The 13,566-nt window shown below is 46.7% G+C and overlaps 1 protein-coding gene across 1 annotated transcript; it reads right to left on the bottom strand.

The window, feature by feature from the left end:
• Positions 1-1,695: 1,695 nt before the first annotated feature.
• Positions 1,696-12,775, bottom strand: LOC144932267 (bestrophin-2a-like). The gene is made up of 9 exons (XM_078856211.1): positions 12,624-12,775; positions 11,682-11,776; positions 10,435-10,668; positions 8,612-8,766; positions 6,659-6,736; positions 4,929-5,081; positions 4,191-4,271; positions 3,766-3,917; positions 1,696-2,890 (listed from the first exon to the last, which is right to left on the bottom strand). The coding sequence occupies exons 1-9, from the start codon at positions 12,773-12,775 to the stop codon at positions 2,404-2,406; spliced, it is 1,587 nt and encodes a 528-aa protein (XP_078712337.1). The 3' UTR covers positions 1,696-2,403.
• Between the last annotated feature and the right edge of the window lie 791 nt (positions 12,776-13,566).

Below are 13,566 nucleotides of genomic sequence, written 5' to 3'. Positions count from 1 at the left end.
CTAAAAGATCAAACTGAACATCATAAGAACATGCGTGTTCAGTATAGCTTTATGCCTTTGAAGAATTAAAAAAGACTAACAGAGGTAAGATATTTCGATTTAAAGCTTTCGTGACTGCAGGGATTCATATTATTGGTTCTTTCGGTAAAGTCACGTCGAAGGGAAATAATAAAATAATAATGACTACCGAAAGAACCAAGAATAGGTAAGATATTGGCATCAATATTTCTACAAAATGATGCTGCATCTAAGCTGGACCCAAAGACCAATGTCTAAGTCAGAAAAAGGTTTCAAATCGAAGACATGTTGCAGGCAGTAATGAGAAGGAAACTGGAACTATTTGGACACTTAGGATGGGTAACAATAGGAAAATGTAAAGTGTGTTTGGAGAAAGGGGCCGTCCATAAATGACGTCACGCGATTTGGGACGATTTTGACCACCCCCCCTCGTCACATGGCATCACAAAAAGTCAGACCGCCCCTCAAATATGACGTCACAAAGCTCTGCCCCCCTCCCCCCAAACCATATTTCCATTTTGCAACATGCTTCAAATGGCTTTAAACTATTGTCATTGTAGTGCGTATTTAATGTGGCGCTACACTCTGATGTTGTAGGAGAAAACATTTATTAAAACGTCTATTTAATTAAGTAGAACGTGTTGTCTATATTTATTTAAAGTTGTGTATTTTAATGTGACGCCACATTTATCAACCCCCCCCCCCCCTCGTCACACATCGTCACAAATGTCTAACCCCCCCCCCACCCCCAGGTGCATAACGTCATTTATGGACGGCCCCAAATGTAAAGAGAGGAATACTTAACAGAATGGTGTGATGACGACAAGAGATTGGTACCAGAAAGATGTGCACTACTTGAGCATATTGGCACAAGACAAAATAAAAAGTTAAACCAATACCATCACTTTACCATACATAGCAGGGGTTACCAAAAAGATTTCCAAAACCTTAAAAAAAACACAAGATCCAAGTTCGTTTCAACACAGTACACAAAGTCTGTGATTTGTTCCCATCTGTAAAGGATGTGATTCCTGATATGCAATACCCTGATGTCTACAAACTGAGTTGTGGTTGTGGCAGCATTTACATTGGGGAAACGAAACGACATGTCTCGGACCGTGTTCGCAAACACAAGGCAGATCTGAAACACGGTGGGACTAATACCTCTGCCATTGCTGATAATTGTTTGAATGCAGTGGGCTCACACGAAATTTACTTTTCCAAGACGAAGGTACTTTGGAAACCCACCGGCTATTATCAGAGATTTGTTCATGAAGCCATCCAGATATTAAAACACAGACACAACTTCAACCGAGAAGATGGGTACAAATTGAGCAATCATTGGAAGGACGTTATTAACCAGGTAACGTCTTAACTGACAGTGATGTTTCCATCCTACCTGCCTATGTCAGCTGTTATTTCCGACTCTCTGTGTGTCTTTCTCTCTCTCTCTGTGCATCTCCCTCCGATCTCTACTCCAGTGACCCGGGTGCTGCCGCGGGCTCCACTTTTTGCCCCGCCTCCTCCCCCCCACCCCCCTTCTCTCTCCCCCCTACTGCCGAGGCCTATATAACCTCGTGCCACGGCAGATCTCTCAAGACAATGCATATATGATCAGTAGGCTACTTCAGCAGTTTTTTTCTTGCTGTGGTTGACCCACCTGATGACGATTGCTTGTGTTGCGATCAAAACGTCGTTATCTATTCTTTTTCTACCCACGTGACTTTACCGAAAGAACCAAAGAGGATGGCTAAATGTGCAGTGGACACCGACGGGCGATCTGCCCGTAGATCGTGATGATGTCGTATTGGGGACGCTTTTAATGCGAATTATTCTTTGAACATCAGAAGACAAGTTCTGCACGGGTGTTTCATATGCCTAATATATGACAATTGCACACTGAAGTAAGCTCATGCAATTAACCCGTATGTTTCATTGTGATTCGAAGCAGGTATGGGATGTATTCAAGTGGGTGGCTGGTTGGATGAAATCACCTTAAGTAAAAATGTAGTATCATTTAAAATATCTAGATAGAGAATTCATGTAATGTTTTAATTCATGAATCGACACCAGTCCTATTTGAGCACTGCTCTACGTGATGTGTTGAGCGGACGTCACTTTAAAGAGTGGACATGTCCACGTGGCAGCTCCCATTGACCTGCCATGGGGTAGAGCAGTGAAACGCACAGGGTTGTTAGATACGAGAGCATTCTGTAACATATGGGTTGTATTGTGATCGCAGGGGTCAGTTCAACATACTTGCTGTACTGCTAACTGGCCAACTTGTATCCCATAACGACCCCGAGTTCCGCAGATCAACGTGTTATCCGCCAGCGCACATAGCATTCGTCTCATTTAGATCAACCCATTCCGCTATAATGCAGATTACATCATATTAATGATGGTGTGTGAGCCACCAATCCTTGTCTCCATAGGTCTTGAACACGCATATATATCTACACTGTCCCACACCTGTGCGTCGTGCTTGCTCCGCTGCCCTGTGCGGAGCGGGACGACGAGGCCATCGGAGTGGCCGACGGCACACCCGCAGCGGCGGCCCCTGGGTGGCGGTGGCGGCGGCAGCGGCAGCAATGGCTGCGTGCGTCTCAGCACGGGCGTTTGTGGCGCGCTGCTCCAGCCGCGACGATCTGGCGCTGTCGGTGGCGGCAGGGTGGCCGCAGCCAGCATGGTGAGCAGCGAGCGGGAGCGCGACGGGCCTCCCCTCCCCGCTGGCGGCACTGCCGGTGGCGACAGCAGCAGCGGTGGTGTGAGGCTGCCATCGCTGGTGCCAGCAACGCTTGGAGACGAGCATCGCTCGGCTTCCTCCGAGATGTGATCCAGTCGCTGGAACTCCATCTCCTGTGCAGGAATGCTGGGGCGGACGGCAAGGGGGTTGCTGTGTGATGGCACATCTCGTCATGATGTGGTTAGGGGGGGGGTGTTGGGGGTGTTGCCCATGGGGCGTATGTATGTATGTTGAACTTCTTTCGCACCGTACGTAGCCAACCGTGCTAATTGGAAGTGCGGGAGGGAGGCTGGTGTGCAATTAGCAGCAATATTTTCTGACCATAATTTTCCAGGATTTAGTTGGGAGATGGTCATTTACAATGTGAGGAGTCAAGAAAATCCATAAGCGGCTCGTATGAAGTCAGTGTTTCTTTTCTCAAATAGACATTGAAGTGGTGCTCCTTTCCATTGACTTTCATAAGCCAATGATCGCAATTCCAAATTGCAATGTCAGAGATCACACTTGACATTACAACCACGACTAGAGGTAATGTTGATGTCGAGTAATTAACATTTTCAATCCTGCGTCTGACTCCGTGAGTAAAATAAACGCGAGCGACCGATCCACGCTTTGCAGTCGAGTTGAACTATAAACTTTGCTATTTTTTATTTTACTAGCTAAGACCCACTGAGCTATATAGGTCTTTTTCATAAGCGATCTGGCTATCACAAATTATAGCTCAACGAAGCCGCTTATGTGGAAATGTATAGCAGCCAAATACTCTAAACGCATTTTGGTTCTAAATGTGAAGGGAAAACCGGAGGACCCGAAGAAAAATCCACGTGACCAACCGGGAGAGAAAGAGATACATGCAAACTACAAATATACAGGTGTCAGGGATCGAACCCACGACTTCCTGCATACCAGGTGATGGAGATAACATCTCGCCACCATGGCGCTTTAGTTCTAGTTGCCAGTGCGAGCCCCTGGGGCACCTAATTCTAGATTTGAAGGGGCACCTGATGTCAAAGGTGGAGCCCTGGAAGGAGGCTTTGTGGTGGACCAAGCTGGCGCCGGTGTAGGGCGGGCACGGTGAGATGTCGTCCCAGTACACGTCGTGCTCCAGGGGCGGCAGGTCCCGGTACATCTCGTCCACGCCCATGAGCGAAACCTGCGGCCACCGCGTTGTGCCCGTTAGGGGAAAATGCAGCCCACAACAAACTTTCAGGCCAGCTCATGGGGAAACGTGCAACTGCGTGCACCCACATGTGCTTGCATTATTAAAACAAACTCGCTCACAGCCACCTAATAATCATGCTGGTGTGCAGCATAAGGTATTTACTTTAAATAATAAAAGATTTGATGTTTGCCAATCATGTCCAAAAAACTCAAGTGGACAGTTGTGCAGAACATTACAGGGGTCGTGGCGAGCGCTACTCCTTACCTGCAGATTCCTGTCCACGCACCAGTTGGCTTCAAAATCATCATCGTCCTCACCAAATGGGTTTATAAGCTGCTCTGCGACCTGCGGACAGAGGCCGTGATGGAGGGGAAATCATCATCACCATGAATTTCACAGCCAAGAATAAACATGAAAATAACCTTGCATAAATACATTGCAAAAACTAAAGAACTCCAACATTCCAAGCGGTTGATATGGTTGGCTGTAAAATAACTTAATCACGTCGAGGGAAGCCTCCTCAATCCCACGTTCCATGGCAGTTGAACCTTCACATCCCGTGTTCTCCCCCACTCGATACTTCTTCTTTCATATGGTTGATGTAGATGCAGAGCAACAACTACAATTTCACATTCAGGTGGTCAAACCAGACAACCACGTTAGAAGCAGCAGAGTGTATCGCTGTGATATTTCTGGATTGGGCATTGTATCGTTATATGTTGTATGCTCTGTTCTGGATGACCACAGTAGCACACTGTAGAGTTTTATCAGAAATTATTTATACACCAAGAGAGGAGCACCGCACTATTGCATTGTGGGAATATGGAATTCCCACCACTGGCTTAGTGTCATAATTGTCAAGGAGTACCGCACTATAGCTCGACTGAGCAAGGAGACACTTTGATTCTTGACTCATTGGACAAGGACAACTCGGCTGAACAACACGGCTCCTCAGCCGTGGGGTCGAGGGTTCAAATCCCGGGCAGCGTGCACCTCCCGAACCTTGAGCCAGCCGGCGTAGAAGAAGAACTGCAGGAGGGTGAAGACGGGGATGTAGAGGTCCAAGTCGTGGCCCGGGTAGCCCTGTGCTGGGTCCAGGAACTGGCGGCCGATGAGGCAGGCGAGGAAGAAGCTGTACACTGCCACCGTGACCACCTGCAGCACCACGCGCACCACACAGGCGAGTCAACTCGGCACCACACAGATGGTTCATTGTCGTGCCACCACACACATTGGCGGCACACACCGCACATGCCATGAGCACCATACAACTTCATGCACCATACTGCACAGGCAACATGCACGAGCCCACATGGTGTGGAACAGCATTGCACATGCTGAGCAAGGTATAGCATGACAGTACGACAGCACAGGGCAGCACGATCCGTCACAAGGACGATACGGGCATGCAAGTAATGATACACATTACCTAGCAGCCACCAGGGTTGGACTGGACCGCTGAGCAAATGGCACTTGCCCGTTAAGCAGGTCCTGGACTCGGGCCATGAAAGCTTTTAAACCAAATGTTAAATGCATCCACAGTCAGCTGGTGGAGATATAAGTTGGGCTGAGTGTGTGGTGGTCCCACCTCCAGGACAACTTAAACGACACATTATTGGTTGATCGATGTGAAATTGTAGTTGTTGCTCTGCATCTATATCAGCCATACGAAAAATGAAGTGCGGTGCAACCGATGTGCCGTTAACACGTCTAGGTGTGCTGCAGTATTTTCTTTTGAATTGATCGGCAGAAACACGGACAATGAAGTAAATGAATGAACAAGCACGTAAACACACAGGCATCAACAGCAAGCAATACGCACACGGTCATTGAGACGAGCACAGTAGATCAGACGCAGAGATCCAGATGGACGAACAAAGGCCAGCGTATTACTTGAGAAAGCAGCGTGCACACACACACACAATGACCATCATCGTCATCAGCCACGATCAATCTACTGATGGATGAGGGGCCCACTGTGATGTGTGTGGTTGACTTTACCGCGTGAAGATCGAGCAAGCACGAGAGGTGTGTGTGCGCTGTGGAATGTTGAACTTCTTTCGCACCGTACGCATCTAACTGTGCTAATCGTAGGTGTGGGGGGAAAGACAACAAACTAAACACAAAAAGCAGTCCTAAAGAAGTTAGTTTTAAATCTAGATTTAAAAGTGCATAGCTCCAGTGGGCTTTCTAATATGGGAAGGAAGAGCGTTCCAGACGGCCGCAGAAGCGCAATGGCTCGCCAAAAGCCGCTGCGAAAAGTTAACCTTGGCCGTTGCGAATACTACCGGTATACTGTCATGGCCACACAGGTCGAGGCAGACGGGGCAATAGCGTTTGTGAATGTGAGTGAAGCGCAAGGCACGTGGCAGCCTTTGCGTGGCGAGGAAGAGCACGGGGGGAAGGGTGCAGGTGAGAACGGTTTGCGGCAGGTGACATTACCTGCGTACAGTAGTAGGTTTTTACCCTTTTAAACTGGTACAAAACTGACACCTTTATTCAAGGAATCATGTTTGCAATAACCACAACACAAGTAGTCAAAAAAGCAACTCTGATAATGATAATAATATGCACTGTCAGAGTTGCTTCTTTTTGTTTGCTTTTTTGACTACTTGTGTTGTGGTTATTGCAAACATGATTCCTTGAATAAAGGTGTCAGTTTTGTACCAGTTTAAAAGGGTAAAAACCTACTACTATATTTTGCCACTGGTAAAAGAGATCTCATAGTGTACCTGCGTGTACACCAGGGGAATGCTGACCCAGTCGTAGCTGTACAGCATGCTGCAGCAACTCCTGAAGTTGTTCAGGTCCTGGAAATCGGCAAATAGCCTATGTTTAGGCTATTTTGTTCACTTTTATTGCAATCTTCAACTTGTTCGAACTGTTTTTTTGGGATTATCTTGCACGGTAATGTTTTTCAGATGCAAATAAAATCGTGGCCAATGCCTATTTGCCACCACGACGCCCACACACTGATACCACAACAATCCCCCGTCACCGTTTCTTCCTTCTGCCGTATCCTGCCATATCCTGCTATTGTTGCAGAGTTTACAGAGTCGACACCCAATCTCCTGGGTACGCTCTAACAGCCGCCCCCTTGGTTACTGACCTCTGGGTGACATTCCAACGCCAGTCTCAACGACCTGTCATCCTAAAACAAAGATCCCCCGTGTAGCCTTGAGCACACTTTTGGGGCGAGTGCCTTTAGCGGGACAGTGTCGATGAAGGCCGGAACGGCACGCCAGAGGATGGGTGGCCAGCACCACGTCTGGCCGCCTTTGTCTCCCTCCCTAGTGGCGATGTTTACACACCACACTTAGTACTCATTTGAGGCTGAGTCGACCAAGGGTTCAGAAAATCGTCACTGGTATTGGCCGTCAGCGTGAATCGAACTCGGGTCGCTGGGTTCGTAGTGTAGCGTGCTAACCGCTACACCACCGCTCCCCTGCACCCTCCCTCCACACGCACATCGTTCATCACAACCTCCTCCACATTCTCTTCCTGATTACATTTACAGTATAAACACATTCCAGCCATGTTCTACTCTGAGCCTCCAGTTGTTTACCCTATCTTTCCATTGCTTTCCGTGTTTTAACCGTACGTAACTTATCATAAATAGCCAATAGTTCATTATCTTATTGCTTTGTTATCGTCCAGAATAGTAACATAGATATTGGTCCTGCCTCATTCATCCATCTCTTAACACAAAAGTTGACCTCTCTGCTTTTCCAAAGTGGTTAACGTCGACCATTAGAGGTGATCTTTATCAGAGGCTACATTCTTTTCCGAATGAGCGACCCAGAAAATATTCCCACACCCGGCCACCACATCCAGTATACCATTCGGTATGGACATTGCTGCAGGACACGTGCCTACTGCAGTCTTACCAGCGACCCAGAAACTATTGGTGAAAAAATTAAGACCCTGGTAGCAGCGGTTTTCATTCACTGTTTGGGGTGCCGTGGTGGCGAGATGATAGCTCCCTTGCCTGATATGCAAGAGGTCATGGATTCAATCCCGACCTGACGCCTGTCTCTCTACCCTTGGCCGCGTGGATTTTTATCTGGGTCCCCGGGTTTTCACCTCCACATTTAGAATCAATACACGTTTAGCTTCATTGGCTGCTATAAATGTCCACCGCTAGTGTGACCCCAAGTAAGGCCCACTGAGCTACGTAGCTATTTTTCAGAAGCCGATGTGGCCACACATTTGTGATAGCAAGGTCACTTCTGAAAAAGAGCGAATAACTCAGTGGGATTTACCTGGTGAAATAAAATAGTTTAGTTTAACACGGAGGCTTTCACGACCAATATCCAAATGGGTTAGACTACGTATATATAAATGTGTCGTTAAACCTGCCACCACCCGACACAGCCAATTAGTTAGGTTTTTAACGTAAATAAAACATTCAATTCTTTACTAGTTTAGCGCACTGGTGTGTTGGGCAGTAACCCCACTCGAATGTACTCGAATGGTAAATGTTGTGGGTTTACTCTCCAACACATCGGGTGTGTGCCGAACTAGTAACGAATTGGCACGTTTTATTTACATGACAAACCTTGCTAATTGGCTGTGTCGGGTGGTGGCGGGTTTAATGGCACATTCGTATCTAACCCCAAAAACCCCTATTGTGGATCAAATCGTTTTTTTTCAGTTTTTCTTAGTTTGTTGTCCCCGTCACTCACGTTGAGGATGAGCTGCAGCGACACGTTGTCGAGAATGCGTCCCTCGGCCTTGGCCTGCGCCGCCAGGTTCGCGAACCACACGCACGGCACCCAGAACTTGTTGTGCGGAGAGCGGAGGCCGTCGAACTTGCGGCGCTCCGCGGGCGTCATGAAGCCTGCGGGTGGTGGCACCTCGCGCGCCTAAAGTCCGCGTCTCTCGCCCTCTTCACTCAGTTAGTTGGTCATTGCGGATGCTTTGGCAGTGCTGCCTTATAAAGGTATGGGCATTGCTGCCTTATAAAGGCAACACTGCCAACGCAACAAAAAATACTGTGTGTGTGTATATATAATAATAAGATGAAGGGCCATTGCCTGAAACGTCAAATGTTATATATTTTCCCATCGAAGGCCACCGTGAGATTGACGAGTGTGTCGAGTTTTTCGTGTCTTTAACTGGGATCTGTGGACTCCGCCCGCGCCAGCAGCTGCAGACTCAGCCCCCATTCTTAATTAATATTGCCAATTAGGCGATGAGAGGTCACATGGCCTTTCCTGGGAGTGAGAGCAGTGCAGGATGCACTGGGAGACAAATGTAGATGGTTATCGGCACTCATTTGTTTGGCGTTTAACAATTGTTTAGAGTTTATCTGGGAGAGTGAGAGCTAAAGGCCGATGGTATGATGGAGAGAGAGGTAATCAAAGGCTTGTCTTGCAAAGTGCCTCACGGCACTTGACAACACAGTCCCATATTCTTGGTTATTTCGGTAAAGTCACGTATTTTTCCTTCTACGTGACTTTACCGAAAGAACCAAGAATATGAATCCCTGCAGTCACGAAAGCTTTAAATAAAAAAACACAGTCCCAGTAAAAAATAAACCCTTAACATTAAAACTATGAGGGGAAAACAATAAACCCTTAACATTAAAACGATGAGGGAAAAACAACCCTATACAGACGGATATACGCAAGAATGTATTTTAAGACGAGCCCTTAAAAGGTGGATTGACAGAGCGACCCTGACGGACTAAGAGGTAAGACGTTCCACAAACGAGGTGCCCGACTACTGGAAGCTCTGTCACACAGATTTCTCCTCGGTACGCTCAGGTGCAGAGGAGTATAAGCCGTGTACATTTGCAAGCTTCAACTTTATTTTGTTTTACCAGATGAAAGCTCAAAAGACCAGGATGTTCCTCATTTGCAAGAGTAAGCTGGGTCATCACGATGACAACTAAAGTGCAGGAATCAACTAAATATAAATCATAACAAACACAAAACACTATCCCATGAGGAATCAACATGATTTCAAACTTAAATAAATTAAAAAATATGTATTTCCCTCCAGCACATGTCGGCTAAGGTACATTACCTCCAGACTGATCACATCACAATTTACAAAAATAAGCTATAACAACATTTAACATTAAACAAATATATGATGATGATTATATACTGTCATACGGATGTGTAAACAGATGACGATATTTGCCGAAATTCAGACAACTAAATGAGTTTCAGACAGAGGAACAGCAGAAGAGAAGAAGCAACCGCCCAAGGGAAGAAAGCAGACGACCACCCTTTCGAGCAGAGGTGGACGTGTGGGTGTCCACTCAATGTGGGCAAGCAGAGGAGATGAAGCGGTCACCCACCGAGAGAGAAAGTCTCGTGATAGTACGATGGAGAGACGAGTGTAAGCTCTCGTTCAAGGACTTGACTAAAGCCAGAAATGCAGACAACCACATGAGTTCTAGACCCGGGACCTGCAGAAGACGAGAAGCAACCGCCCGAGGGCAGAGAGCGGACGACCAGCCTCTCGAGCAGAGGTGGACGCGAGGGAGTCCACCCACCGGCTTCAACGACGTGGTCCATGGTGGGGAACCGCTTGTAGACGGCCGTGCTGACGGAGCGCAGGATGAGCAGCGCCGATTGGTTGGCGTAGCGCATGAGCGTGCGGCGCAGCAGGCGGCCGCGTTCGTCCGCGCCGTGCACGTTGCACGCGACCAGGTGCATGAGACGGTCGGGCCACGGCAGGCTCTCGTACTGGCTCCACCAGCGCGACACCACCAGCGTCACGTAGAAGCCTGCACCGACAGCGAGACGCACGGGGGGACCCGCGTGTGGGCAGTGAGCGGGCCACCAATCTGTTGAAACGATTCAACTGTCTTCTTGGTTCTTTCGGTAAAGTCACGTAGAAGGGAAATAATAAAATAATAAAATAATAAAACGAAATCAAATATTTTTTCACGACGTTTCGGCCACAACGCAAGCAGCCGTCCGTTGTGGCCGAAACTTCGTGAGAATTATTTTATTATGTTTCATTTTTATTTATTTTTTCCCTTCTACGTGACTTTACCAAAAGAGTGATTTAATTGAGTTATTTTCATTTATTATTATTTTTTATTATTATTTTACCTACGTGACTTTACCGAAAAAAAACCTAAGATTATGAATCCTTGCAGTCACGAAAGCTTCAAAATCTAGAATTTACCGACAGATCCAAAGAATATGAATTCCTGCAGTCACATCAAGATTTATCTCTCGAGCTCCTGAACACGAGCCAATCGCATCGCTCCACATGCACGGTGGACATCCTCACTGGCACGTGTCCCTCCTGTGGCTGCCTCAACGTCGCTCGCCTCGACGACCAGCCATCAGCAGCCCTTCTTGCGACGTGATCTATCCAATCCCACTTACTCTTCCTAACAGTCATTCCTCTTTCTCTCAGTGCAGTAGCATAACTATCGTGGGGGCAGGGGTGCCTTGCTCCCATCCTGGTGGCTAAAGCTATTTGGAGCCGCCTTGACAACCACCATGAGATGTGTTTTCAGCGACAGTGTAAAAGAACAAAAACTTACGTCATAATGTTATTAGACAAGAGGAGTCGTGATATGCAGCCTGGCTGCGAACGTGTGAGACAAATACAAATTTGAGGCCCCACTTGACCGATTTCCACACCCCCTGAGTTGATAACGTAGTTACTACGCCACTGTCTCAGTGTAATTCCAAGTGTGCATCCATCTCTCAGACACGTATTTGCACTCTCAACTTTGATAACAGACTCTGCACTGACAGCCGTGGTCACTGAGACACCTACCCAACACGAATGAGACAGGAATGAGCTCCGCGTATTTGTTGCAGTACATCGCGAGCTTCTCGAAATATCTTTTCTGATTTTCCGGAAGCATGTACCTAAAAAATATGAAACCAAATGTCAGCATTATCATTATCATCAAAACAGACATCATTCCTGGTCTTATGCTGCTCTCCCTCCCCAGTTAAATCGGCAGGGAAGTCTCTGGATTATCTATTGCGCAGGGCTGATATTGGTACCTACATCTAATGGAATTAAATCAGTTTTATAGCCACAAGTCACTGGCCTTTAATCAAGTGATAGCTAAATAATACGATGTAGTGACCAGCTGGAATTGACTTGAATTTGATTTTTGTTTTTGCTCTCAGGACAATACTGTATTTCTAACAGGCTTCAGACAAAATACTGATCTCTGATGAGGTCTTCACGCCGTCGACCAGAAGATTAACATTAAGTACTCGAATGAAGTCTTAACACCAGTCTTTAATGGGGTGTCTATACAATACACAGACTTATCTCTGATGAGGTATTCAGACAACAGACTGATAAACCAGTTTCTAATTGTGTCTCTAAAGCATACAATTTGATAGACCAGTCTCTGATGAGGTCTACTGGATAACAATATACTGACAAATCTATGTTTGGTGAGATCGTCAGACTATTATACACACACAGCCGCCAATGGTATCTAAACCCAATACTATACTGACAGGCTAACCCGCAAAACTATCATGCTGCCCAGACTTTGAATGATTTCTAGACAATAAAAAGTCAAACCAGTGGCTGATAGGGCCGTTTTTTCAATACATAGATTGGTCTCTGTTGGAGTCTTTACACAGACTGACAAACCAGTATGTGATGTTCCGCAGTGAATACACCAACACCGCATTCTCCGAACGATTCACAGCATCTATCCCCCATCTTCGGACCGCATCACCCGAGCACCTGTAGATGCTGCTGAGCGTGAAGAACAAGGCGAGGAAGATGCAGAACTCCTTGTAGAGAAGCTTGTAGATGGACCCCTTCCATCTCAGGAGCAGCTGTGAGAAGCCCCCGAGTCTTGCATTGGCCACCTTGTTGGAGTAGGTAACCGTCATGCCGTGATCTTACCTAACCCTCACCTGACTCCGACGTGGCCTTTGCTTAACCCGACACCTGGCTCAACATGGTCCAAGTCTGACCTGACCTTGATCTGGAACAAAAATATGACCTGACCCTGACCCAGATGAGCTTGATTGGACACAATGTGATTTGGCCCGGACCTCACCCTCACCTGACCCGCTTACACCTGACAACACTTGACCTTCATGTCGAAATGGAATTGCAAAATAAATCGGACAATTTATATTTGGATTCCTTTTTTAAAGCTTGTGGAATAATTTGCACATGATCCCAAGCTTTATCAACAAATATACTCACCTTTGGATTGTTTTATTGTATGTTTTTACACTTGACTACCTCAGGAAAATGTAGTTAACTTCCTTTAAAACGTATAAGATACAAAAAAGCAATTGTCTGTAGAAAGAAATATCCTACAATGATACAAAAAAGGCTGGCTTTTCGTACAATGTCAGTCAAACAAAAATAATAACACGAGCTATGTTCAAATGGCTTACGCACAAAAAAATCCACCACTTTTTCACGCACAATTCACTCCCCTTTACTAAGCGGAGACGACAAATAAAAAGCAATTGCGAATTGTGTTCATTAGAAATACGCTGATGGCAGCCCTGACTGCCGCCAGTAAAACGATTCGCCTCGACTGCCTGTGGTCAGTTTTGTCGTTTCTTCTACTTGCGAATGTTTGGGTGGTGGGATCAGGCCACGAGGGCACAATGGGTGGCATTGTGCCGTCCACACAACGGGCACGTGGCGTGAATTTTTGGAG

Source organism: Lampetra fluviatilis, chromosome 5 (assembly GCF_964198595.1).
Source record: "Lampetra fluviatilis chromosome 5, kcLamFluv1.1, whole genome shotgun sequence".
NCBI classification, from domain to species: Eukaryota; Metazoa; Chordata; class Hyperoartia; order Petromyzontiformes; family Petromyzontidae; genus Lampetra; species Lampetra fluviatilis.
Note: the sequence above shows the minus strand (reverse complement) of the source record. Positions and strands in the feature narration are given on the sequence as shown.

Coding starts and splice junctions, on each gene's coding strand:
- LOC144932267 (XM_078856211.1), bottom strand. CDS start 12,775: ATGACGGTTACCTACTCCAACAAGGTGGCCAATGCAAGACTCGGGGGC. Junction 8,767..10,434: donor GGACCACGTCGTTGAAGCCG/GTGGGTGGACTC, acceptor CACCACCCGCAG/GCTTCATGACGCCCGCGGAG. Junction 5,082..6,658: donor TTCCCCTGGTGTACACGCAG/GTACACTATGAG, acceptor GTGGTGCTGCAG/GTGGTCACGGTGGCAGTGTA.